At 39.6% G+C, this 24,982-nt stretch overlaps 1 protein-coding gene across 1 annotated transcript in view; it reads left to right on the top strand.

Annotated features, from left to right (window-relative positions):
* pdgfc (platelet derived growth factor C) overlaps positions 1-6,174 on the top strand; it is a 45,489-nt gene extending 39,315 nt beyond the window's left edge. Inside the window, exons 4-6 of the mRNA XM_022760227.1 lie at positions 3,484-3,691; positions 3,839-4,059; positions 5,045-6,174. Of these exons, the coding sequence (XP_022615948.1) occupies positions 3,484-3,691; positions 3,839-4,059; positions 5,045-5,158 (543 nt within the window). The 3' untranslated portion in view covers positions 5,159-6,174. The remainder of the gene's footprint in view (positions 1-3,483; positions 3,692-3,838; positions 4,060-5,044) is intronic.
* Positions 6,175-24,982: the final 18,808 nt, after the last annotated feature.

Here is a 24,982-nt window from a genome sequence, read left to right on the forward strand (position 1 = left end):
CTCAGCTATTTTTTCATAAAAGATTGACATAAGCAGCATCCAACAGGAAACTCCTTTTTATTAAGGAAGCCAAAGAACATAATAGATGAAGGTGTCCCTATAAGGTTAAAGACTAAGCACCACTTCAAAGAGTAAATCCTTCGTGTAATTTTGGAGGATTGCTATGCAAATAAAGATTATAGTTTAGTCATTACATTGCAGTCATTTGACAACTCTTTTGGCTCAAATGACTTCCGTTATTGCCCCACATATCCACCCAAGTCAGGGCAATTTAGGGTTTGCCGTGTTTTGCTTGAGGGCACTTCAGTCAAAAATTAAACCCTTCAATTTCTGACTCGGCCCACTCTGCCACCTGAGCTACAAGTCATAGACATTTCAATATTAATCATCAGAATGCTGTATTTTCTTCAGCATGTCAAAATAACTGCCTGAAAAAGGTTGTAATCATATGTAAAAATACATTTTAAATATCATGTTGTGCTATTATGAACCTCTTGCATACGAAAAGCTAAATTCGACCCAAGTCCTTGCTTCACTGCCACCACACAGTGGCTTGTATTTATGCAGGGGACTCTTGGATTCAGGACATTCATCTCCCTGTGAAAGCTGTATACTTGCCAGTGTGAGCTTTTGGTTAAAGGAAATAAGCAGTGCTATGCATGCTTTAGCCGTTGTTTTCATACTGTGAGACACCTATAGACACAGCAGACTGCACAAGGACCTGGACTGACCTGGGGGCTCAGTGGGCCAAGGTGCATCTGTCATCTCTGCATTTTGTGCTGCGTCCTGTTTTTGAATCTATACCCAGCCTTTATTGAAGGTCATTCCACTCATTATATTTCAATCTATTATGTTTCTGTGTTCCTGACATTGCCATATTAACACAGAAATGACAACAAATGAAGAGGTTGAGACAGTTAAGGGAATTGGAAACAGATTTCCAAATATTCACTATTTAAACTCATAGATCATCAATCATCTAGAAGTCATTTATGGAGCCGAGCCTAGTTTGAAAACCTTTTGTACTCTTTCTGAACCTAGCAATGTTTTTCTTAACTCATTCCATTATGTGTGTTCATATATCAAGTCTTTATGTGTCAAACTTCACACATAGACACTCCTCTAATTTCATGCCAGTTAAAATTGCTGGTCCATTAAAGAACCTTGTTCCTGAATTTCTTATATTGGAGCTCTCATCTGTTCCTTACAGCTTTATTCACACCATATTGATGTGTCACTGAAGGATTGCTTGGCTTTCCTCTCTGAAGCTGAGCCTGCAGAGCGCCACTAATTGGGGGAATGCTGCACCGTCGACATTCACAAGCTGTTAATGACTCCTGCTCGGAGGAAGGGCTGTTCATTTCACTCTTGCATACGGTCTTATGGTGCTATATGACCAGTCCTTTCTGGATTTAATATTTCTTTCACATTTGTGTCTGTTTATCTCAGTAGGTGCCAAATAAACCAAAGATATGCTCAGTGGTTGTAAAGGCATTAGAATGAGTCAAATCTGTGGCATGAGCACAGCTGCACATCAGCTGTATTTTTGTAGCCTGTGGTGCAGCCATGTCAAACCACCGGCATCTTATTTGAAAGTCTGTGCCAAAAGGGCTTGGGTTCTGAGTATTTTATATGGACTCATGCTGTCAATAAGACTTTGGGGTGTTTCCTGTGTTACCCCTATCATTCATTGTGAAAATGTCAATACACATGCTGATCTGTTCACTTATGTCTGCCCAGTCTGAAAAAGGACTACATGTATCCCACATATCTCTGCTGTCTCTGCTGGTGCCCAGCTGAAGTACACTATATTTACTCTTGAGTTTTTTAATGGTGTCTATATGGAAATAGTATATAGTGTCATATCTGTGTTCTTGTTATAAAAAAAAAGTACTTTGAAATAAAATCATGTAAGCCTCTTGATTGATAACGTTTGAGGTTTAACAGTGCCACGAATACGAACATTTTTAGCATAAGTAGTAAATAGGAATCCAACCACAAATCCTTGCTATGTCAGTGCCATGGCCTCTGGTGAAAGGAAAACCTTTCCTCTTCTAACCCCCATTTCTCACCGGATTCCTTTCTAATTCTCCCCTATAAGTCATCAAAGGGAAGATACAGATTCCTGGAATGATTTTTTCCTTTTTTTCTTTTCAAACATGTCTGCCTCCCCAAAAGCTTTAAGCCCCAGCTGCCAGCAGCCAATGTTTTCAATGCTTCACAAGCTGCATTTTTTGTAAGTGTCACAATGTTGCCTTCTACCTGTCAGTCACAAAAGATTAGAGAGACCAGCGAGCTGACATGTTGGACAAACGCAGCGTCACAGGACTGAAAGGTTTAACAGATTAGCCTCTTCTCTCATGGGAAGACCAACACCCCAGGTATCAATCTTTTCTGTGACTGCACGCTCTAGCCTGGAGAGTTGGGAGCTTGAAACAAATAAAGCTGCTGCCTGCGAGAGTTTCAGGGACAAATGTCATTATGCAGAGTGGGCAGAGGAGCCGACAGAGATGTGATCACATTTGACAACTTAAAAATGACGCCATTAGTTCACATGGCCTCTCGCATGGAACCAGTTCATGTATAGTCAGTACAATATGAACCTTGTTAGAGCTCCACTTCACAATGACTGCTATATCTTCACAGCCAGAGCTTATAAATGATGTCCCATTACTATGTGCAGACTCCAACACGCTTATTGATGGGCAAGACTGAGCTGCCAGATGTAATATTTTATCAAAATATGAATTTGTATGTGAAGGAGTGTGTTCTCAACGTCTTCTTCAGCTCTCAGAATAAAGTGGCAAACTGTTTATCCAACATATTGACCAACATGGGAAGTCTGTCTTTAGTCACAGTGCTGCCACACATTACCAGGTCTAACACATAGAGCTTAAATGGGCCCCAGCTGGGCTGGGCCATCATGGTTTCTGTTTAACTCAACTCAGATCCAAACCACTGTAGCATTTAATGAGCCTGAACCCAATTTAAACCTGTTTTACTGTCATGACATAAAATGTACCATTGCAGAGTCAAACTTCCCTTCTTTTTATACCTTAATGGTTTTTCACATTGTAGAAATAAAAACACATCTTGTCACTGTTGACAAAGTTGTTCCTTCTGTGTAATTTTCCTGTTTTAGTATTCGTAACCTAGAGCAAGCTTACAAGCTCTTAAATGTCACTGACAGTGGTGAGGATGTGAGTATCTTGAGGCAGTTGGTGCAATAAGGCGGTTTTCTGGGTATGGAAACTGCATGTCTATTGTCTCTATGTCAAACTTCATGATGTGGAGGGATATAAAATAGGAGATTGACATGACACATAAGCACATCTTCTGGCAGAGAAAAGCCCATCATCAAGTCCATCAAATGGAGAAGCTTATAAAGGCAGAACCCTACATCCAATACATTGTTCACTGCATTCATTGTACAAATGACCTTTTTGTTACAACTTTCTTCATCATCTGTTGGTTTTCCTGCAGAGTGTGTCAGAACCCGAAGTTCCTGTGGATCTCCCTCCAGCCCTGCATGGTATTGAGGAGCTGTCAGAGGCTGTGGCAGGGCTGACCACTGTGGAGGAGGTCATGAAGTACCTGGAGCCGGAGCGATGGCAGGTGGATATGGAAGAGTTGTACAAACCTACATGGCATGTGCTGGGGAAATCCTTCATCCAGAACAAGAAAGCCAAAGGTAGGACGTTTTTACCTTGTGCAACAACCAGTTTACTCAAGCTTATAACAACAGTCAAGAAAGTTATATAACTGTTTACAATTTAAGAAAATAGTCAGGTATGGCAGGTAGGACGTGAAGTGACCATGTCTTCTCTTTGTCTTGGAGGAGGGGCCGATCTCAATCTGTTGAGGGAGGAAGTTCGCCTGTACAGCTGCACTCCACGCAACTTCTCTGTGTCCTTGCGTGAAGAGCTGAAGAGGACAGATGCCATTTTCTGGCCCAGCTGCCTCCTGGTGAAGCGCTGTGGTGGAAACTGTGCCTGCTGCTCTCACCGCTGCTACGACTGTCAGTGTGTTCCCGCCAGAGTCACAAAGAAATACCACGAGGTAATTATCAAAAAATCTTCAAAAAAGTGATATTCACCTTCTACATAATTTCATATTTGACCACAAAGTGCCATGAAAGACTGAATTACTGCAATTTTACTACATTATATTTCAAATTAACTTATAGTTCTGAGACAAATTTGTAAAGAATGTGGTAATAACTGTATCTTTCTGTAACAACACTGGGAAAAGTGATGCTTAGAGAAACCCAGTCAGAAAACCAATAGCAAAATATCCAATTATAATAGCGTTTGATTACAAACATATCTTATGAAATTTGGTGCAACAAAATCACAGGGCAGTTTGTAGATATCACCAAAATAAGGAAACATGAGGATATTTCAGCATCCATTGTTCAAAGAAATCTTTAGATTTCGAAGACTTTATAGAGAAGACTTTATAATACAAGTGACAAACTGCGTCCTGGCTCATAGGGGGATAACAGCTCAGAAACACAGGGAGGGGGCAGCTCAAACCTGGCTTTAAAAGTAATTATAAAGAATTTAAAAATCAGTCCTAAAATAAACAGGCAGCCAGTGTGAGGATGCTTAGACCGGGGTGATAGGAACACATGTTTTAGAGTGAATCTAAAACTTTTTTCTCACTAGCAGCAAAGAATGAATGCCAGTGTTCATAGACCCCTCTAATGACTTTTGATGACCCTCTGATGAATTTTCTCTTGCACCACCTTCTGGCCAAAATATCAATTTTATATACATGTTAACTATTCTTGAAAAAACCTTAAGTTTATATTGCATAACCTTTGGTCCTGTGGCATTTCCTTCTCTTAAGTCAATATTTTCAATTGCACACAAAGTTATTAGACTGCCATGACATTTGCCATGCAGTGTACTTCAGTTTGGGGATTCAATTATTCTGTAGTGCCACTATCAGGTTTCACTTCCGAATAACCTCGTCACTGAGCATACTTTACATCAAGTATCTGATGTCCAGATGTGCATTCAAGCGTCTTTGTTTTGGGCAGGTTCTGCTGTTGAAGCATCGGAGCGGTGGGAGAGGCCTGCAGAAGTCAATGACTGATGTGCCCTTGGAGCACCATGAGGAGTGTGCCTGTGTGTGTAAAGATGACTGGGACTGACCTCAAACATGTGTAATCGCTGCCACTGGAATCACACGGGATGTTAAAAACGAACCTCTGCCACTGTTGCAACCAACGTTCTGTATCTCATCCACTTCCGCCAGGAGCTAACAAGATTCTCCCTTCATCCCTTTGTCCTTCCGCTAATTGGATGGAGCAGAACAGACTGGAATCTAATAAAACTTCTGAATGGATTTGACTGCTGTGGAATACCAATGGTGTGCTCTGAGTGCATTTTAGAGAGACAAAAATTCACTGGAGCAGATCTGGACTATTACCTATGTGCTCTGAAGACCAGCTTCCTCAGCTCCTTGGAGATAAGAGCATTGAGGCATTTTTTGCCTCTTCTTCTTTTTTAAAGCTCAGCCAGCGTTGGCTGATATTTTCATGGAAAATGGGAGCTTCTTTGTTCAAGTACTTTTTTCTTTTCTATAAGTGAGCTGGTTCCAGCTGCCTTGCTCCCTCTGCTCCTCTATTATTACCATCAAGAAAAAGGAAGGTGCTTTTTTATGAGCAGTTTTCCCTTGCTCTCCTCTTGTTTTACCACAGATTTATTCAGCAGTAAAACACAGCAACAATATCGCTGAAATGCCTCTCTAATGAGACTGTATTATGTGTAAATATTTCATTTGCATTTCTTTCCTGTACTGTTGTGCCTTTTCTACCAAAGATTCTCAAGGAGAAGATAAAAGTTGCACATGTTGAAACAGCTTGGTGTTCTTCATGGCAACTCTTCATTCGACCCATCTTGGCAATACCAGTGTCAAACCTGGTTGCTTCAGGAACGCCTAGTGTCAAGCAATTCTGGCCACATTTGAATTTGTTCATATTAGATATTTATTTGTTTAATGAAAGGGAAATTCTGGTCCAAAATGTCTTGTTTGCAACATTTGTCAGTGTGCAGTAGTATTAGCCTGCATTTTCATTGTTAGTCATTTTTACATTTTCATTGTGTCATGGATGTTTTCCATTTTCTGTAAGTCAGTTATTTATCTCTACTTTTGCAACAATTGTTTGTGTATTTCATTGTACTGAACATCAAAAATAAATTCTTCCATGTCTAACTGGCGGAGGTACAGTATTGGGAATAACGAACAAACTCAAAAAATAAGATAGTGTAAGTGTTTTTCCAAATGGTTGCATTTACCAAAGAAAAGAAAAAGCAGAAATTATGGTCATATTTGGAAAAGATACTATATTTTCTATACGATATCAGTGCAAATCAGAGTGAGAAACCTGGACCACTGGTAAATAAAGTGGACTGAAAGGTTCTTCATGACGTATAGAAACACAATGTACATTATTCCTCTATTCAAATAAGGTGAAAAGCAGTGCAGAAATGCCCTAACCTTTGAGCACAATATATTCCTCTCTGCAACAAAAAATCTTTTCAGTGCAACAAAATCACACGGTTAGATTTTCTCTTTCTTCATTTCTCTTTTTATAGCATTGATTTCTGTAAATGCAGTTTACAAGTCCCTCACAGAAAATTTTCCAAAAAAAGAAAAACTGAAGGACAAACAAAGTGAGTAAACTTCTCATATGTGAAATAATATTCGATGTGTTAGCTCGCTGTAAATACCAAATGAGCTAGAAGGGCCTAACACCATTATTATTATGAATATCATTTGTTAAATTATTTATTTTGAAATTTGTTGTAAGGTCTGAGCCATCCAAGTATTAGTACTGACAATATGGAGTTTGGACCACCAGATTTTCAACATTATTATTTGCATAGAAATGTGAAAAAATTGGATGATGTTACCAGGTTCTTGCATCTCACTTGAACCTTGTATTATTCCAGGTTTGTCCCAACACTAATATCATATCAGAGGGGCAAGTGAGTTGTCCAAGTGCCTTTCTTGTGTGACCTTATATATTATTATCCCAAATGCGAACCTTGAAAAACTTGCTTCTGATTTTGCACATATGTACACAGTTGAAGCTTCAGCTCATCAATCACACTCGGTGACGGTAACCATCAAGAAGTGTTAATTAAAGAATCAGGGGAACTTTAGTTTGCCCAAGAGTTTTTTCATCCTTGGTGTGTTGGTGAAGATGCTGGAACATGGCTCGCAGAGTCTTTTGGCTTTGTGCATGAATGACTGAGCCAGTAAGTTAAAGTATGTGTGCGAGGGAGGGAGATGGTGTATGAGTGGAAATGATTTAGAGAACATCCCTTTCTATATTTGTAACTGTGTCCTCAGGATTTTGTATGTGAGAGTTACTCAAATTTTTCTTTATAATCTCTTTTTAACCTAATATTAGAAGCATTACCTTAAAAGCTAAATAGAAAGCACTTCTCCCTTAAGCCTTATCTTTTTTTTTTTTTATTCCACAAGCTCCTTATCAGACACTGAGCAGCGTTGTTCATTCTCCCCCTCAGCCATCAGGTCACCCAGGAGGAGGTTCTCATTTGTCCATCTCACGCTGCTGTCCTGGCCAATTATTCTGATCTAATGTGCGCCCTGGCAGGCATCTGCGGTGACGCCAGATGCTACTGCATATACACACCGGCTCCCAGCGTGGTTTTTATGATATTAAACAGACTGCCCTCCTCAGTCGGTGCAGTGTTACTCTGCAGAGGAAACCTCACTGCACTGGCACAAGATGTGACACAGCATGGGCAGTTGGTCTGGTTCTTGGTGTGTTTGTGTATACGTGAGTGTATATGAAGATGTGAGTGACTACAGTCCACAGCACTTGACGCCTCCACCCTTCAGCCACATGCCCCTCTGCTCATTGCCTCCTTCGCTGTGAAACCAAAGAAGCCTCAGTTGGGCTACACCGCAACGTCATACTGCAATTTAAGTGTCTATTTAATGCAAGAAACCAAAATTTAATTCATTTTGTCTGAGGAAAAACTCCAAAACATCATCCAACGAAGACGTTTTTAGAGTTATAACCAGTTATGACGTACTTACAAAAATAAAAGCCCAACAGAGTAATTAGCATAAATACTGAGAGCCGCTGTGGGCTGAAGTGTTTTAATACTTTTGGAGTTTGATTCTTGCTCAGGCCAAAGGCTGAGGCACAATGACAATCTCTGTCTGCCTCCTCTACACATGAATCATCTTTATAACAGGCACAGCTCACTCAGCCCCAACATCTCCTCCTCGTCTAATGAAATAACCAGGCTAACCTCTAATAAATTGCAAATTTGACCTTACCTCTGTATATCTGAATAGCTGAAAAGATGAAGTATCCGACACCTCCATACACCTAATCATAAGAAATAATAAATCAAAACTCAGTGCAGAGATTCACATTTGTCCCTGACATTTTTCTGTCAGTGGAAAGTGTGGAGGCTGTATGCTGTTTTTTTTTTCCTTTTCCTTTTTTTTTTGTTTTCTTGCATCAAGGAGGTTATGTTTTAACCTGTGTCTGTTTGACAGCAGAACTACGCAAAAAATACTGAACCGATTTGCACCGAAGTTGTCGGAGCGATGGGGCATGAGCCGGGGAAGAACCCACTAAATTCTGGGGTAAATCTGGATCATTTACTATGAATTTGAATTTTTCACTCCACCAGCACTTTAGCCGATAGCAGCAGCAACAACAGTGGTCTTGACGTCTCACTTATCTCTGTCGTTTCTGATCACTTATGACTGTTACTCTTCTGCACTGTTGCTAAGTGTATAAGCAGTACTTTCAAATATATGAATCTCAACTTACCCCCCAAAGGAAAACTGACATTTTGATTCCAACTCACCAAACAATCAGGGGATACTGTGACATTTTTATATTTTTGGATCTGCTCTCTGTGGTTTCCCTGAAGTAGCTCACAACTGCTGTTAGCATGCCCCCAATAAAAGCACGGGTCATACCTTGCTGCAAGCACATTGTTAGCTGTGCCTGTAGAATGCAAATGATGAACAATCCGCTTCAACAACAATAAGACACAGAAGCTTTTCTTTCCCTCAGTGGGACAGATTTCTGGGCAAGAAATGAACACCTACGTTTGAAAATGTCAGAGCAGCCCTGCAAACAAAACTCTGAAACTTCATCACCTCTGCTGCAGAAAAAAAAAGTGATCCAGAAAAGGAAGTGTTACAGTCCCGTTCCATTTTCCATCAAGTCTTATTATTGTTGCATCTACAGGAGGAAATGTTGGAAGATTCACGACCGCTTTTGCAGAGTCCCCCACATTTACAACCATCCATCTCCTGTAACTGGCAGCTGACTATAAATTTCAATATGCAGCCTGGGAATCGATTGCAACTTGAGGTCGTTTATAACTGTGCTGGGTCTTTGAGCACTGACTGATGGGGAAAATATGGCATCCCCATCCAGATGACATCTCCAGCATCCCTAATTGGTTCACCGTATACGGATGGAAAGGCCAAATTTACGGGTGCATGTTATGTTTTGATAATTATAGGGTGCTGCAGTAGCGGTTTTCGAAGAACCGGCTGCTGCTGCTGGGAATGTTCGGTTCTCGACTTTAGCGTAGTATTAATCATGGGTCAGGAAATCATTTAGAAAGCAGCCCGTCATAGGAGAGCTTCATGTTAAATACACTGTAAGTTAAATCATTTGACATATGTCTCCCATTTCAGCCTTCATCTCCTCATTACGTCCAACGTTTAACCGCTCCATGTTACCACACAAAGATGAAAGGATTTTAGATTTACCCTGAACTCTATAATACACTATACATCCTGCCAAGTATCAAATACGTACAGTATACACAACAATTTTACCAAACTGAGAAACCACAGGCAAAGTAGAGCAATATACCTGACTATACTTAAACTGCTAGAAAGTTCAGTGTTTGAGCATTGCAGCAGCTTAATAGGTCATCATGCAGCTAGTCATCAGACATTCAACGATCATCAACAATTTAAAACCAAAGTCATCAAGTGTAAAGTATCTGAGTCAGGCAGATTGTCACCTCCTCCGCCTCCACTGTATCGCGTCACTTATGAATCACTTAGTAAATGCCATCTGACTGAGCGCTTCGCTTTATCCCCGAGCACATCTGCGCAAGTGATAGTGTGTGAGCTACATTCATGTCATAGCATATCTCCTTTCAATACACACACACACACACACACAACATAACATGGTGGCAGTTGTAGATACACTGAGGGTCCAGGACTGATGAGTTGCGACAAGCCTCTCAGAGCTGACGCTATTACTCACAAACATCAAACCCTGCCAACGGCCATGAGAGAAAAGCATCCTTAATAGAAAACAAGGTCAAAAGTCGCTGATTCCTGTGTCATCCAGTCATCCAGTTAATTGGCAGTGTGTATGGCTCACCCTGAAGGTACACTTTGTGGCTCTCTAATGATGAATTCAAACTAAGAGGAAAGCAACGCTCTCTTTGTTAGTCTTTGGTTTAATATTATGAAGGGCAAAAATAAAAGTATCATATAAAATTTTAAGGGATTGAAAGAAACGTTTTGTTTTTTTTAATTTTATTTTTCTGAGTGAAACTAATTATTAAATGATTAAAACAGTCAAATTGAATTTATTAAGAAGAACACAAATTCTCCAGGAATACTTCTCAATGAGAAGTTTGTGCTCCTTCACAAATAAATATGTGCCAGTAGCATGACTTATGAAAAGGTTAACTGATGATAACACTGCAAGAAAAATAACTTTTGTGAATAGTCCAGCTAATGGAATTGGTTTGGTGATGGTTAAAAATCACTGAAATTAAAGTGGAAAGCTTCACAAGTGCTAATTGTCAGAATGAACTGCACGAGCCACAGCAGATATTTTAGACAGTATGTCCTAGTAGGAAAAAGAACATGTGTAATTGATAACATAATTATAGCTGTGTTTCATTTAGATCTGCCAGTTATATGCATGCCGGCTCATTTCCACGGCTCACTGGGACACTTAAAAGGCATGGAGCCATTGTTGATGTTATTAGTTACACCTTTGATTTTCCTGGTAAGTCGAAATGTCTTCTGAGGAAAAGCCCGTACAGCTAGCTGTGCTGTCAGGTTGCACGGATTAGGATAAATGTTGAAATGCAGTTTTTATCTGCCTTAATCCACGGGGCTGCGAGAGATAAGATAACTGTTCCTTATCAAACAAGCGCTCTCTTGGAAACGTCAGGTATGTGACTCTGTTGTATCTGCCAGAAATGTATGCATATTAACTCTGAGGTGTCATTGCAGGTGACTGATATGTTGTGGTCACATAGTTGACAGATGTGTACTCCATATGGCCCTAGGCGGTAAAGGTCACATGATCTCCCAGGGGTCCGTGGGTAATCATTCACAGTGGAAGCCGAGGGACCTGGATCCCAACACTCCGGTGACACTGACAGATAACCAGCCAGACTCCTCCTGACACATGAGGACATACATGGAGCCGATTACACACGGAATCAATTTAGTTCTATAAGTTGGATATTTAACACCATATGTGTGGGTGTGATTTCTGTGTGTTACAATCAATTCTGGTGTTTAATCAAGCAAGTAGATGTTGATGAAATGATAAAGTGTGATTCATAGTTTTGTGTGAAGCACATAATTGCCCTGTGTTAGCATTGCTAATCACCACACGCTGTGCTAGCCGCTGAAATAAGAACAAGTGATTAGGTGATTTTTTTTCAAAACAATGCAAAGGGGACGGACGTTTTAGAGATTAATGAGAAAACCTTGAATCTTGCACAATAAAATATAAATAAGAGAGCGCATTTAACTAACCTCTGTAACCAAGCTTTAACTTTTGCATCACTCTGGCGTGTTTTTCCTCCATGAAATTATTGTGATCACTGAAAGAATGACTCATCAAACAACATGCTTTTATTTACAATAACTCACAAAATGCTGTTGTTTTTAATTGTTTTATATTTGTGTTTATATTCCTCATGTTTGAGGCTATATGATGTTCTCATGGTGTGAAATTTGACACAGCTGTATTGAATAACATAGACATTTAGCTCTGCTCCACCTGTGGTTTTTCTGTAATAACAGGTTAAAAATGTCTGCTGTTTCTTCTTATAATTTGTCTGTTATTGTTCATAAATTACCATATATTTTTCTCCACTGTTGTTTACACCACAGCTGAATTCTTCCATTATGGACATGGGTTTAAACACATTTCATTTCTGCTCACTATGTGTCCAGTCATGTTCTGTAACTTGACTGTGATGTCACAACAAAGTAGACACCGCTCTCAGCAATGCTCCCAAGCCCAGCCCACCTGCCCCACCATCAAACTTGGCAGCATTTGGTTTCTCCAAGTCTTAACTGCAAGGAGATGTAAAACTACACAGAGATGGTATTTGGTACTTAAAACCCACCACTGTTTCTTATGGATATCAAAACTTAGAACTCAGAACATAGCTTTATCAATTGTAGTTCCCAAAAAAATGAAATCCATATTTTTGTTTTCATGATAGCTACACAAACAATTTCACCTTTTTTTTTAACTAACTTTTTTCTAACGGGACTGCTGCCTTTACTCAGCTAGTTAGGACATGATCCTTAGAGAGAGAGAGAGAGAGAGAGAGTTCACTCCATGTTAGCTTTTACATCTGAGTATTAGCAAAACACAAGGCCTCTCTGTCACACACTGGACAGAGATTGATGGTCTCTAATGCCACTTTGTGTGTCTTTCTGAGGGTGAAAGAGGGACATGGTACAAATGTAAACTAGACTTTTCCAGGTTGTATTAAACAAGCTGCCTCATCATTAAACAGAAGTGTGGGAAAAGTTTTTTAAAAATCTGCAAAATATGCACAATAGTATTATTTTAGCTTTATTTAAGTATGGGTTTCTTAAACAGCCATCTTTAAAGGTATAAAAGAGAACAGCAGAACTAATCTTTACTTTTTATCTACTAAGTTCTCGGAAGTGACAATTGCCCCAAAGGATGGTACATGGATGGCAAAGAATGTTTAATTAAGAGGAACTGTCTCTAATTCAGTATCTCCTTGTGAAATTTTGGTGTTGAAAGAAAAGTAGAGTTTCTAGATGAATATGTGATATTTACTGAAGAGCCCTGAGTTCTGTGTGCTGGTTTCACAGGAAGGGCGAAATATACAGAGAGGATTGTGTGAAAGGTTGTGGTTTAAAGTTTGCTTTGCATTTCAAGAGCTGAGCATTAGATCATTGACTGAGCACAGCGGGCGCAGGAGTCTCTGACCATCAGTGAATTATTTTCTTTTCTAACATGTCTGGACTTGCCCCATCGCCTCACTTTTAGTCACACGCACAAATGGGCCGAGTCAAATGGTTTGGGCATCCTGTTTTCGTTTTTCGACACTGTTTGAAATGAGGGTCACAGACCACATGTGAGGTACAACACAGGTCCCAGTCAGCAGTCCTCTAAATGTCCCATTCATGTCAAGGCACTGCTGAGCCAGTTCTTAAAAATCTACTCCACTGATGTGGTCAGTGGGAAAAAAACACAACGGACGGGATCAGTTTACGCTCTAGCAGGGAAGGTGTACAAATTTAGGAAACCAGCCTTGGCTGATGACATGGGCATCTTCTTTCCTGCAGACTTTCCAGTCATTCAGCTTCTGGAAATTCTCAACACAACATCGCTGTAATTATGCGAGGCACCAGTGAACACGCAACATCAGTGCACTCAGTGCTGATAGCATCAGCGTGGAACTAATCTGAAGCAAATGTTTGTCTTTACTTAAAATCAGCCAAGCACACTGCACAAACTAGGAATTAAAGGCAGCCCTTAAATATCCTGTTTTATTTAATGAGAGACACACCAATGTAGAGCCCCGAATAAGTCAGCCCTTCTCTGTTTCTGCTGCCTGTTAACAATGTCGACAAGTATTTCATATTAAGTCCTGAGTGAAGCTAAAATAAACTCTCCCATCACATAACCTTATAAACATAGTGCAGCCGGTCTCCTTTTAAGGAAGACGGAACAATGTTTGAACATACCAACATTTCTGAAACATAATGGCGGGTAACATGCACTTTGAAGGGAAACCAAAGACAACATCAGATGCCAAATGTTTGTGTGTCCTGCCATTTTCTTAAACTAACTCAGACTCTTTTGAGTTTTTTTTTTACATTTTTAAACTCAGAACTACAACCACATTTATTTTTCTTGCTTGCTTACATTTTTCCCTGTTAAGTTTATTTTGTGCGGTAGCATTTTTATCCACAAATGCCCAGTCTGATCCTGAGGGGTGCCCCTTGACTTTAATCACCAGCTGTGTTCCTCTAATCAGTTGAGACGAGCATACAGAAATTGCAGGAGTTGGTATGTACTGTATTTCCACTTTGACTACTTGACGGCTGTGAAGAGTGCGTGGTGTAAACCTATTAACCTCACACTTTTCATTTATGTTCCTAGACAATGTTCAGTCATTTATGAAGGTCTTTCACTAATATTTCTTCATGTGTGGACTTTATAGTTCTGTTTCATCCTTTGCTTCCGTTACCTTTCCTTGTTACAGTAGGTCTATGAAAGCTCTATTTATCTGTAGTATTTGTATAAAATGAACATCTCTGGCAGTGTGTTTATTACAGGTCAATTAATCACCATAACGACCAGCCCGGACAGGTTCCAGAAATCGCTGTTCCATGCTGAGGACATGTCCCCCGTTAGTCATCGTGAAAGGACTTTATCAAGGTCAGTCCTTCACACACTTATGTACCTCCAATAGAGTGTCATTGCTACACCCCTGAATTGTGGCAGGCAGATAGACAAAGACTGCAATCAATTATGGACCTGTTGCCTAAAGCACTTCAGTAAAGCTTAATAGATCTTGAACTGGCAACCCTTAGTGGTGGGAAACTCCTGAGCCATCTAACTCCAACTTTAAAATTATATGAAGATCAGTGTAAATTCATTTTGGTAAAGTTACTGGCAAGTAACTCAAAAGCCAGAAAGACCAAAATTACGTCTTTATCCAATTGTAAATCAACAGGAAGTTGCCCTCAAACAAGTCCATCCAGTAGGCCAGATTGATTTCTGTGCCAATAATTACCTTACTTAGCAAATTGGTTATTGGCCACGACAAGATGGATTCACACTAAGTACAGTTCATTATAGGCTTCAGTGTTTCTGCAATCAGTTACAACCATTCAGTCATGGCAGGCCACTGGCTGAGTTTCTACTACCATGCAATCATGCCCTGGTGTTACCTTACAAAACAGTTACTCCAATGAGGTGTGCTGTTTTTAACTGTGGGAAAAGAGAACACTGATACCGGTTCTATACTTGGTATCAGCAGATACCTTGAGCTGAGGTATCAGAGAGAGGAAGAGACTGGAAGAGAAAAAGTTTCATGATGATGAGTTTACAAGTCGTGACAGTTCAGTACATGATGGTCTGGAAGTGTAAATGTACCTATTTGACTTGGACTTTCCAGTGGATTTTACAGTGGTGTAGATGAATTTAAATATTGACTGGTGATTGATAACCACTTAGAAATACTTGGCAAATAAGAATTGACGTGGTCATGATGAGTTAAGAACGACCATTTCAAGGCTTAAGGATGTCTTGCAGTATGTGCCAAATTGAGGCAAAATAAGGCTGCACCGAAATGGGAAAGACCTCATCGAGCTGTTATGATGTGTTTGGTCTAGCAACGCAGACTTTGAAAGATCCAATCCCTGAGCTGGGACAGAGTTATTGTTTAAGTGCACACTTTTTCCATCAAATGCAGCTGAGACTTCTCAGAGTGTTTGCTATTGGTAAATGAAATGTCTGCAAACACCTCTCTGACAATGGATTTTGAAAATCTGCCATGTCCTGGGGCCACATTGTTCCACAGATCCTCTGGACATGCTGTGAGCATTAAGCCTGCACAATAAATAAATTACATAAAATGAATAGCTATCTTGATCACTGCAATCTCAAGATCAAAAGATGCAGTAGCTTTAACAAGGAAAGACATGACTGTCCTACAGTAAATATCAAGCTGCCTGCAGTAGAAATCCTGAATTAAATATTAACGAAGAATCTCTTCTTGCCACCTCATGTTCCTCTGAAAATATATTTTAAAAAATACTGCAACATTAATGAAATGGAAAACTGTGTGTCCACAGTTACTGCAATGCATGTGGCAATTAGTGAAACAATTGCATCATGTTTTTGTCAGTGATGTGGTGCAGCTGTGGTAGTTTTTCAGTAGAGATGATCATTTCAGTAAACTGGTGTCATCTTTTGTTGCAGGTGATCTCCCATTTCCCCTTTGGAAACATTTGTCACAACCCACTGAGACGTTTGCAATCAGGATTTCAATATATATTATAACAGAATAACCTTTGATGTAAAAATGGCAAAACACACCCCTCAATCTGAGAGTTTTCCTTGGTTCCTTTTTGTCTTTAGACTATCTGGCATTTAGTGCACTGCATGGCTTTTTTGTACTGCGTCATCTGCTGAAGTTTTTCTAATGAAAATGTCTTTGAAGTCTGTCGGAGATAAGATCAAACATTCTCAAATAAAACTGTAACCGAATTATTAAGTACAGAGCTTATAAAAACATTATCCACCTTCTCTTTGTCTGAAAAGGCATCAAAGCTTTCCGACCATCCGAGTATTGGCTTAGATAGGTTAAAGTAGCATGACAGGACTTGTGCTTCAGTGATGTACTACTGCTGTCACTTATCTCCGACCAGTAAACCTTTTACAAAACAAAAAGAGTTTCTCGGTAATGGCAGTGGGATGTTGAAATTATTCAACAAGTTTGAAGAGCTTGAGGTTAATGAAGGTCACAAAAACAGGTTGCCGATCTGTTCAAGAGTAAAAAAACAACTGAGGGCTTCTGATTCTGTAGCAACAGAATCTATTTTATGTGCTGAGCCATCCAGCAATCCATAGAAACATTGAATCTGAATAATGAAATGGCAAACAGATTTTTTTAGCCATGTATGATATAATGACATAAGCTTTTAAATAGATTCTTAACAGTGGTGAAATCACTACTTTCACCTAAGCAAATCGTGATCATTTAAGCTGTGTTTAGGCCTCCTGTAAATTACACTGACTGTTTGAAGAGTAAGTACTGATTTCTCTTTACATTTAACTATGATTTTTTTCCCCAGCTTGCACACTGTACATGCACAGCACTACACGAACCTGATGGGGCGTAGAGGCTGTTTTCATCTGAAAGCACAGTGTGCCAAGGAACTGCAGCTTAAATGAGGCTGTTTTTATTGGCTCTTTAGTGCTTGGCTCATGGAGAGTTTAGCTTGAGCAGGCATAGCCCACAGTGTCTTAAGTAGCTTGTGAGGTCCTGACTTTGCTTTCAACTTCACTAGTGAGTGAGGCGGTTTGTAAATATTTTAACCACGAAACAATTATTTACATTCCATCTAATTGATAAAAGCTTCACCTCCCCATGTGTTTGGGGTTTTTACAACACTTCATGATGTACGAGGTGCTGCTAACTCTTACCCATGAACCCCAGTAATAGATCTACTGAATATTACTGTGGCAAATGTGATGGGAGTTTTCATTTAAGAAGACCCCAGCTCGGCTACCTCATTTACAACTTAATGCATCTGCGGTAGGAGTCTCTATTTAATGAGGAAACAGCTTCAGGGTAGTGTAAGTCAGATGCTGTTGCTTTATGGGTAAAAGATGTGAATGGTGCATTTACCATGCAGCACTTTCATCTCATAACACTTAAAGAAAGTCCTGTAAACCCCCTGTAGACATTTCTAATGTAAAGTTGCCCAAAGGCAAAGACTATCAAACCTTTTCACACTGTCAATATTACCTAATTATCGAGGATGAAGGCTGATGAGGCCTCTGTAGGTTCTGTTGAGGTCCCGGATGCACTCACAGAATTTTTGTGGGTTTTAAGAAAGTGCAGTTTGCCTTGCAAAAGTGTCAACCAGTGTCCAGTTGACTGATTTTGACTATAGTTTTAACCACGTAACTGTCACCATCCCTATTGTAGAGGTGCTTGAGGGACTGTGCCTCTTGAAATCAATATGTTTATAATAAGTAACAAATTAAAAGAGAAGAAAGAATAAAATACAGGAATATAGAGATTTTGGAGAGCCACAACAACAGCAAATTTCAGATCTGCAGTTCTACACAATGTCAACATGCGCCTCCTATAGGCCAGGAAATTAAGTGCAGGAACAGTTTTACTAAAGATTTGCAAATACAGGCACACAGCTTCTATTTTTAACTCCTTTTTCATTTTTAATCATCGAATCATCATGGACAGCACCATCTACAAACACTGATTTAATGTGATAATAATAATAATTTACAGTTACAGTGATGTCTAGCAATGAAAAGCTTGGGAGCCACCCCAGCCAAACCATATATTTTCTCATACATTCACAATTTTGTATTAGAATATGGAAGTGCTCACAAATGTGCAAGATCTGCTAATATAATAGTCCGTCTTGAAAAACAGCCAGATCAGGGGCTCAATTCCAGAAATTTGAAATACATTAGAGAATAGTTCACCCTGTGAAGTTTTTGTCAAAGGATTTTGATACTGTCACAACATTTTGTCAGACAAGTTGCTTCCAGTGGGTTTTGACAATTCTGAGTTGGTGATACACTACTTCCTCCAAGTGGAACAAACTGTCTGACGGCCTGGGGCCTTTCTGTGTGGAGTTTGAATGTTCTCCCAGTGCCTGCGTGGGTTCCCTCCAGGTACTCCGGCTTCCTCCCACAATCCAAAGACATGCAGGTTCAGCTAAATGATGATTCTAAAATGCCCATAGGTGTCAACGTGAGCGTGACTGGTTGTTTGTCTGTATATATTTGCCCGGTGTACCCCGCCCTCGCTCAGTGTCAGCTGGGATTGGCTCCAGCCAATTGAGTTTATACACTGATTGCACTCATTCATCACTTTTACTTGATGCTATCTTAATGATATTTGAGACTGAATTCTTACGTTAATAATGTGCCCGTCTGACTGTGATAATTATTTTGTGTGACTGAATCATCTCACTTGTTTATGTAACTTGGTCCTAGTGTTTGCTGAAAAAATCTGGATTTTAATACATCTGAATAAATAACAACCTGAGGCATTAGGAAAAATAAAACTAGACCAGGATAAAATAGTGATCAACATAAGCCACCGCACCAACAAAAAATAAACCAATCAATATCTAGTGCAGACAGAGAATAAAAAAAAAAAAAAACTGTCCCCTTCGATTGGGCTTGATTTCAGTTTCCAACAGAGAGAGCGCGAAGGGGAAATCAAATTAGATTATGAGACCATGGTTTGCCTTCTGGGGGAAAAATAAGTCTCATACTCTGCTGTAAAAACATGAACCTGAAAGGTGTTGCAGGTAATGGTTTCCTGACATAACCCAATAAAAGAAAGTGTCTGACCATCCCCATGGATACAAGGGGAGCTGCCGCTGTGAGCAGTCAAATAGAGCTCAGGAACATCAACAGAGGGCAGAGCCAGACCGACCACAGTCAGCGGCCAGAGGCTCAGTCTCTCCGAGCATCATTCAGGTCAATAGTGCACAGTAAAGGTCTGTGTGGAGTCAGAGGAACTACATTACACTTACAGTAGATGCATGTACATGCTTAGTCTGTCTATTTTGTATTTGGCAACACTACAGAGTTAGCAATTAGCAATTAGCCATTCCCAGATTAACCCTAAGAATCTGTTATACAGTATGTGTATGTACAAATGGGATTACAAATCTTTCAATTACTTATGCAGTTTGATTCTAAGATGACAGCTACACTGGCTAATGGGTCTTATTTCTTTTTTATGGCCAAGATATGGGTGATGTTGCACTTTTTCTTGTAGTAAATATTCTGTCATTTGGGTGATTGTTTAGGTATTTTACAAAAGAGAATCCAGTATGTGCTGAAACAACAGACTGATGATAGAGCAGAGCTGATATAAAAATGAACTCTGTGGGAGGAAGCATACAGGCATTGGTTGTCTGCCACTGCTGGCACCGACTCAGAGTGTTTCCACTGTAGATGCCAAATGGACGCAGGTTGTGCCAAGTGAGAGATGGATCAAGGCGACGGGCCGTGGTATTCCCATGTCTCTGATCACAGAAGGTAGACTCTGCAGGGGAACCTGGGAAAATCCGGAGGTGGGAACGGTTTCTGATTTGCTCTCTGAGCAGAGCTAGAACTCGCCCAGACTGCAAACCTCTGCGGTGCGTTTTCATTTAGATCAAAGGGCCCAACCCCAATTCCAAGCATGCAAACACAGTGAAACAGCTGCAGCAGAATCCATGATATTTCCCCTGAGGATTTTCCAAGTGGACATATTAAAACAAACTCCTCCGTGCTGTCGGCCACACCCCTGACCACTGGAGCTCTGACCACTCTATGTCCACATCTGTGCCGGTTTGAAAGGAAAATAACCAAGAATGGCCTTCTTAATCGTGAGAAAATGAGTACAAAGATTTTCAGTGTTGTATTCTTAGATTTCTTCATCTGAATTGTGCTAGATAAAATACTGCAGCTCCGTGACATATTTACTGCAGTGACAGGATGGGAAAAAGTCTTTTCCTCCAGTGAGCACTGCAAACACTTGTTTCTCATGCATATCAAGTGGCATTTTTTTGACATACTTGAGGGATGATCTTCAATGTGCTGCCATGTGTCAAAATATGAGCCAGATATTGAAACCACTGAATCCACACACACAAACATCCCTCATTCTTCTGCAGATTTCATTTCATATTTTAGGAAAAAAAGATGATGATTTAGTCACTGAATATGAGACTGAATCATTTCAATGCACATTTTTGGTCTGTATAATCTTTTCAATACACTGTTAATACCTGCATTATCCAGTTGCAGGATACGATAGAGGAGACGCTTGTCATTTCAGTAAACACAACAGCAACATTATTAGTAGTTTTAAGAATTGAAACAAATCTGTGCAGTGAATACACTATCCTCAGACACTGCAGATGTCATGTCCTTGTGTAAGTGCATTATTAATTAATAAAGCGGCTCCTTTGTCTTTGATCAGATAGGCATAGTTGCAAATGACTGGCAGAGATGGTGCAACAGCCTGCTTGTCTGTTCAAAGCCTCACTCTAGCTTTCTTGGAAATAGCGTTGCTATGGTAATAGGCAACCTGGCTTAGTTCACAGGAGAGACTGCCTCTATAAGCAGAGTTACTATATGCAAACATCTCCCTCAGGCAGCACATAAATGAGACTGAGAAGCTGCCTGAGGGCACAGCGGTTGAAAGAGTCTCGTACTACCATCATACTTGGCAGGATTATTTGTTAATTATTGATATTCTGATGGTAGATCATGTCTCTCTCTCTCACACACACACACAGATATTCATACCACTGACATATTCTGTGAATGAAGTGAGCAACATAAAATTGCATCAAACTATCAACAGATAAGGTGGACAAAGTTTTCTTTAAGCTACTCAGCAGGAGCCTTTGCAGATATTTAAGGGGTATATACACATGAGAAAACACCTCATACCACAAACTGGTACTGCCAGAAGGAGGACTTTTCGGTTTGCCCTGCAGCTCTCAGAGGATTCCTTCTTGAAGCCCAGGACCTTATTCTGTCTTTCTTTGGTTATTGAAGGCTTCAGCCTTAACAGCACCGCAAAATGCTGCCACATATCATAGTTCAGTGGGTGCAGTCAGACATTTTGCATCAAATTGCTCATCAAATGTTTGCTGTTGTTTTGCACTTCTGCAAGCATCAAATAAGCAGCACAAATCCACTTCCTGACTGCTTCTCAGTTGACAGGATACTTAAGTTTGCAAATGGGTGCAAAAATAAATGAATAGCTACTTCATTGAAAATCTAAATTGAGGGAAAGAAACAGGAAACACAAATTCGCATTTATTGCATTTCACACATATTGCAAAAACGATTAAAAACGTCTTAATTTGTATGTGACAAAAAATAAATAAATAAATCAATAGTTCATTTATTTGCTTTCAGAGCTTTCAAATAGCATGTGAAAGTATTCTCCAACAAAAAGAGCTGGTTATGTTTTACCACACAGACCAAGCCCAGAGGTTGAGGAAAAACTTCCAATGCTTAAATGCTTTACTTTGTCATTATGCTTTATTTTGTATTTTCATTAAATAATATAAAGGATATTTAGATGGCTCTTAAGTCAGTTTGAAGCTTATAGCTCAAGATGTATTTGTGAATGCTTTGATATATAATTGTGTGAGGGAGGAAATTGTGCAACAAAGTTTTCTTTCATCTGAAAATTCACAGTTTGAAATGGTGACATCAGAAAGTTAACAAGACATACGTCAAAACCTACTGTATATTAAATGGTATCGTCGGCTATTTGCATTCTGCCTGGTGTCAGCTGGTTTCAGCCCTTTATCTCTTTGTTTCTCTCCTACTCTGTGTTCACATATACAGTATTTTAATTCAGCTGAATTCCCAATAAAGCTGTTCTTATTCACACGTTTTTCTGTTTCTGCTGTCAGACAACGGAACAAGTTTGAAATAGTGACTGAAACACAGTCCATTAAGATTATATGTTAACCAGCAGTCACTTCCAACACTAAGTTTGCAACACTGCTTGTTCACACCAAATCATTTTGAACTAATGTAGTACCTAGTACTAACACCAAGGTGTCCTACTGCACTCAAGCTTTAGTGACGTCCCTCACTTGTAAGTTGCTTTAGATAAAAGTGTCTACCAAATGAATGAATGTAAATGTAAATATAAATGAAAGAGCAACGACCAACGGTCTAAACTTAGTCAGTCACTCAGTCAGTCAGTCAGTCAGTCACTCAGTCAGTCAGCAACAGTATCATTTATTGGCTGGCCCCACTGTTGGTCCAGCCAAAAAAAAAAGCTGACGTAATATGAGAAATAACAAAGTGTGGTGGCCCATTTAAATTCTGAATGTTGGCACATGAAGTTTGTGTGTGAGTGTATCACTAAATATGAAGGAATTTAAATAAGGGTAAAATGCCAAAAAGCCAGAAAGAGTGAAAAGAACACGGGTGTTGCCAAAAATCATTAACTGATTTTACATTTTGAGTAAATTACAGAATATTATGTTTATGGATCTGACATGTAAAAAGCTGTATGGAAGCAAGTCAAATGAAACACTCCACAGCTACAGGGACATTTGAATACCTTGGCAGGGAGGAAACTCCCAGTTTGGTCATTTAAAAAGAGTGGGTTCATATTTTTGAGGCTGCAGCTCTGGTCTGACACTATACAACTGGTTGCCAGGCAACAGCACTGCCAGCTCTTGGAACTGAAGTCTCTCTTCGGCGAAACCTTTCTGCACAGCAAGCTACACAAACACAAGTCAGACGTTTAATTTAAAACACTTAGATGAACATGGTGTCAGTCTGGATTTTTAAAAGGCAATTAAAAACAGAGATACACACATATCCATTTATATCATGCTCTTATGCAGTGTCTCGTTAAAAGGTTCAAAAAGCAGACTGAACACAAAACAATAATAATAATAAATGATTTTTGTTTTCTCTAAAAACGTAGGTCTCTAGCTTTAGATCTCGTCTTTTATTCATGTCAGTCCTGCGATGCCTGGAATTCAGCAGCACCTTGAGAACTGATTTGCTTGCTGATGCCCAGTGAAGATTAACGTTCAGTGGGTCAACGCAAAGTAGTAATTCACACTTAGCACACTTTTAGTAAACCTGTGAGCTATACAGTACTGTATCAAGTCCTAAGCTGTCAGTCAGTACATATTATATGTGATATGCATGGCAGTAATACTTATTATTAGGTCTAAAAAGAAAAAAAAATCACATAAACAGACACTGTTTCCTCTCAGGTGTGAACTTCATTAACTGGATAGTTTCAGACAGTATTTTTTTTCAGACAAGTATTTTTGCAATGATTGTTAAATGTTTGGTCGAGGCCAGAGGTGCACATTTTTGATCCCAGCTCCACGTCTGAAAAGCAGGACGTCTGCTCTCTGCTTCAAACAACTCACTGACAGCGACTGGTCACACAAAACAGTCTATTTTGAAGTTTTTACTATGACAGACGACCCCAAATTAATTTGGTCCCGGTCTCTGACTTGCAATTTTCCTTTAATTTATGAAAGTACTTTTTCTTTTGATATGAGGCAATTGCATAGAGATAATGACATCATGCTTCAAATTTAGTTTATAATATCAGGGTTATTTTTTTCCTCCTGCACTTGGCTCTGACATTATACACTATTGTGCCTCTGGGTGAGTGTTGAGACCTGGAAAATCTGCCCATTAAACTGCCTGGAGATATTTCAAGCCTCGTTAAAGACCTGCTGTCTGGTCAGAAGATGAATTCCACCCACACCTTCTTCTTCTCTTCGTAATCATGCTCTCTCAGAGGTTTCGATGTGAAAGTGGATTGATGGTTCAAAGGGGCTCGGAATGCTACATCATTTTAACTACATCAGCTCTACTTAGTACATTCACTTTCATTTTTACTTCCAAACAAGTGGCAGAAATAATTGGGTTAAACCTGCCTTGTTGTCTGACCACTTACCCCTTCCAACTGACTAAATATTCCCTTTCAACTAATTACACTTTCAAGCTGATGCTAAAATGCTCATTATAGCCTACACCAGAAAATGAAATTGTTGGATGGATGAAATATTGAGTAAGAACTTTTTTTTTCTTGCCACTGGTGTCACAAAAAATGAAAGGTTTGGCCTCAAAGTGCTGCAGGAAGATAAGGCCATAATATTGTTTATCATTTGCACCATAGCTATTTTACTTTCGGACATCTCAGACTGTGACCACATTGTTGGACTTTTTTAATCATAAGCTCAGTTTTTCATATGTGTAAGATGCACATGTTCATAGTAGCATGTGAGCATGCTACTTTTAAGTCTCTGACATCTCTGAACACAGATAACTTGAGATTTTTTGGCTGCGGGGCTGCAGCCTCTGAGAAACATCTCAAGAATAAACTCCAGTTTGCACCTAGTTAGACAGCCA

This window comes from Seriola dumerili, unplaced genomic scaffold (genome assembly GCF_002260705.1).
Source record: "Seriola dumerili isolate Sdu_G_001 unplaced genomic scaffold, Sdu_1.0 BDQW01000331.1, whole genome shotgun sequence".
NCBI lineage: Eukaryota > Metazoa > Chordata > Actinopteri > Carangiformes > Carangidae > Seriola > Seriola dumerili.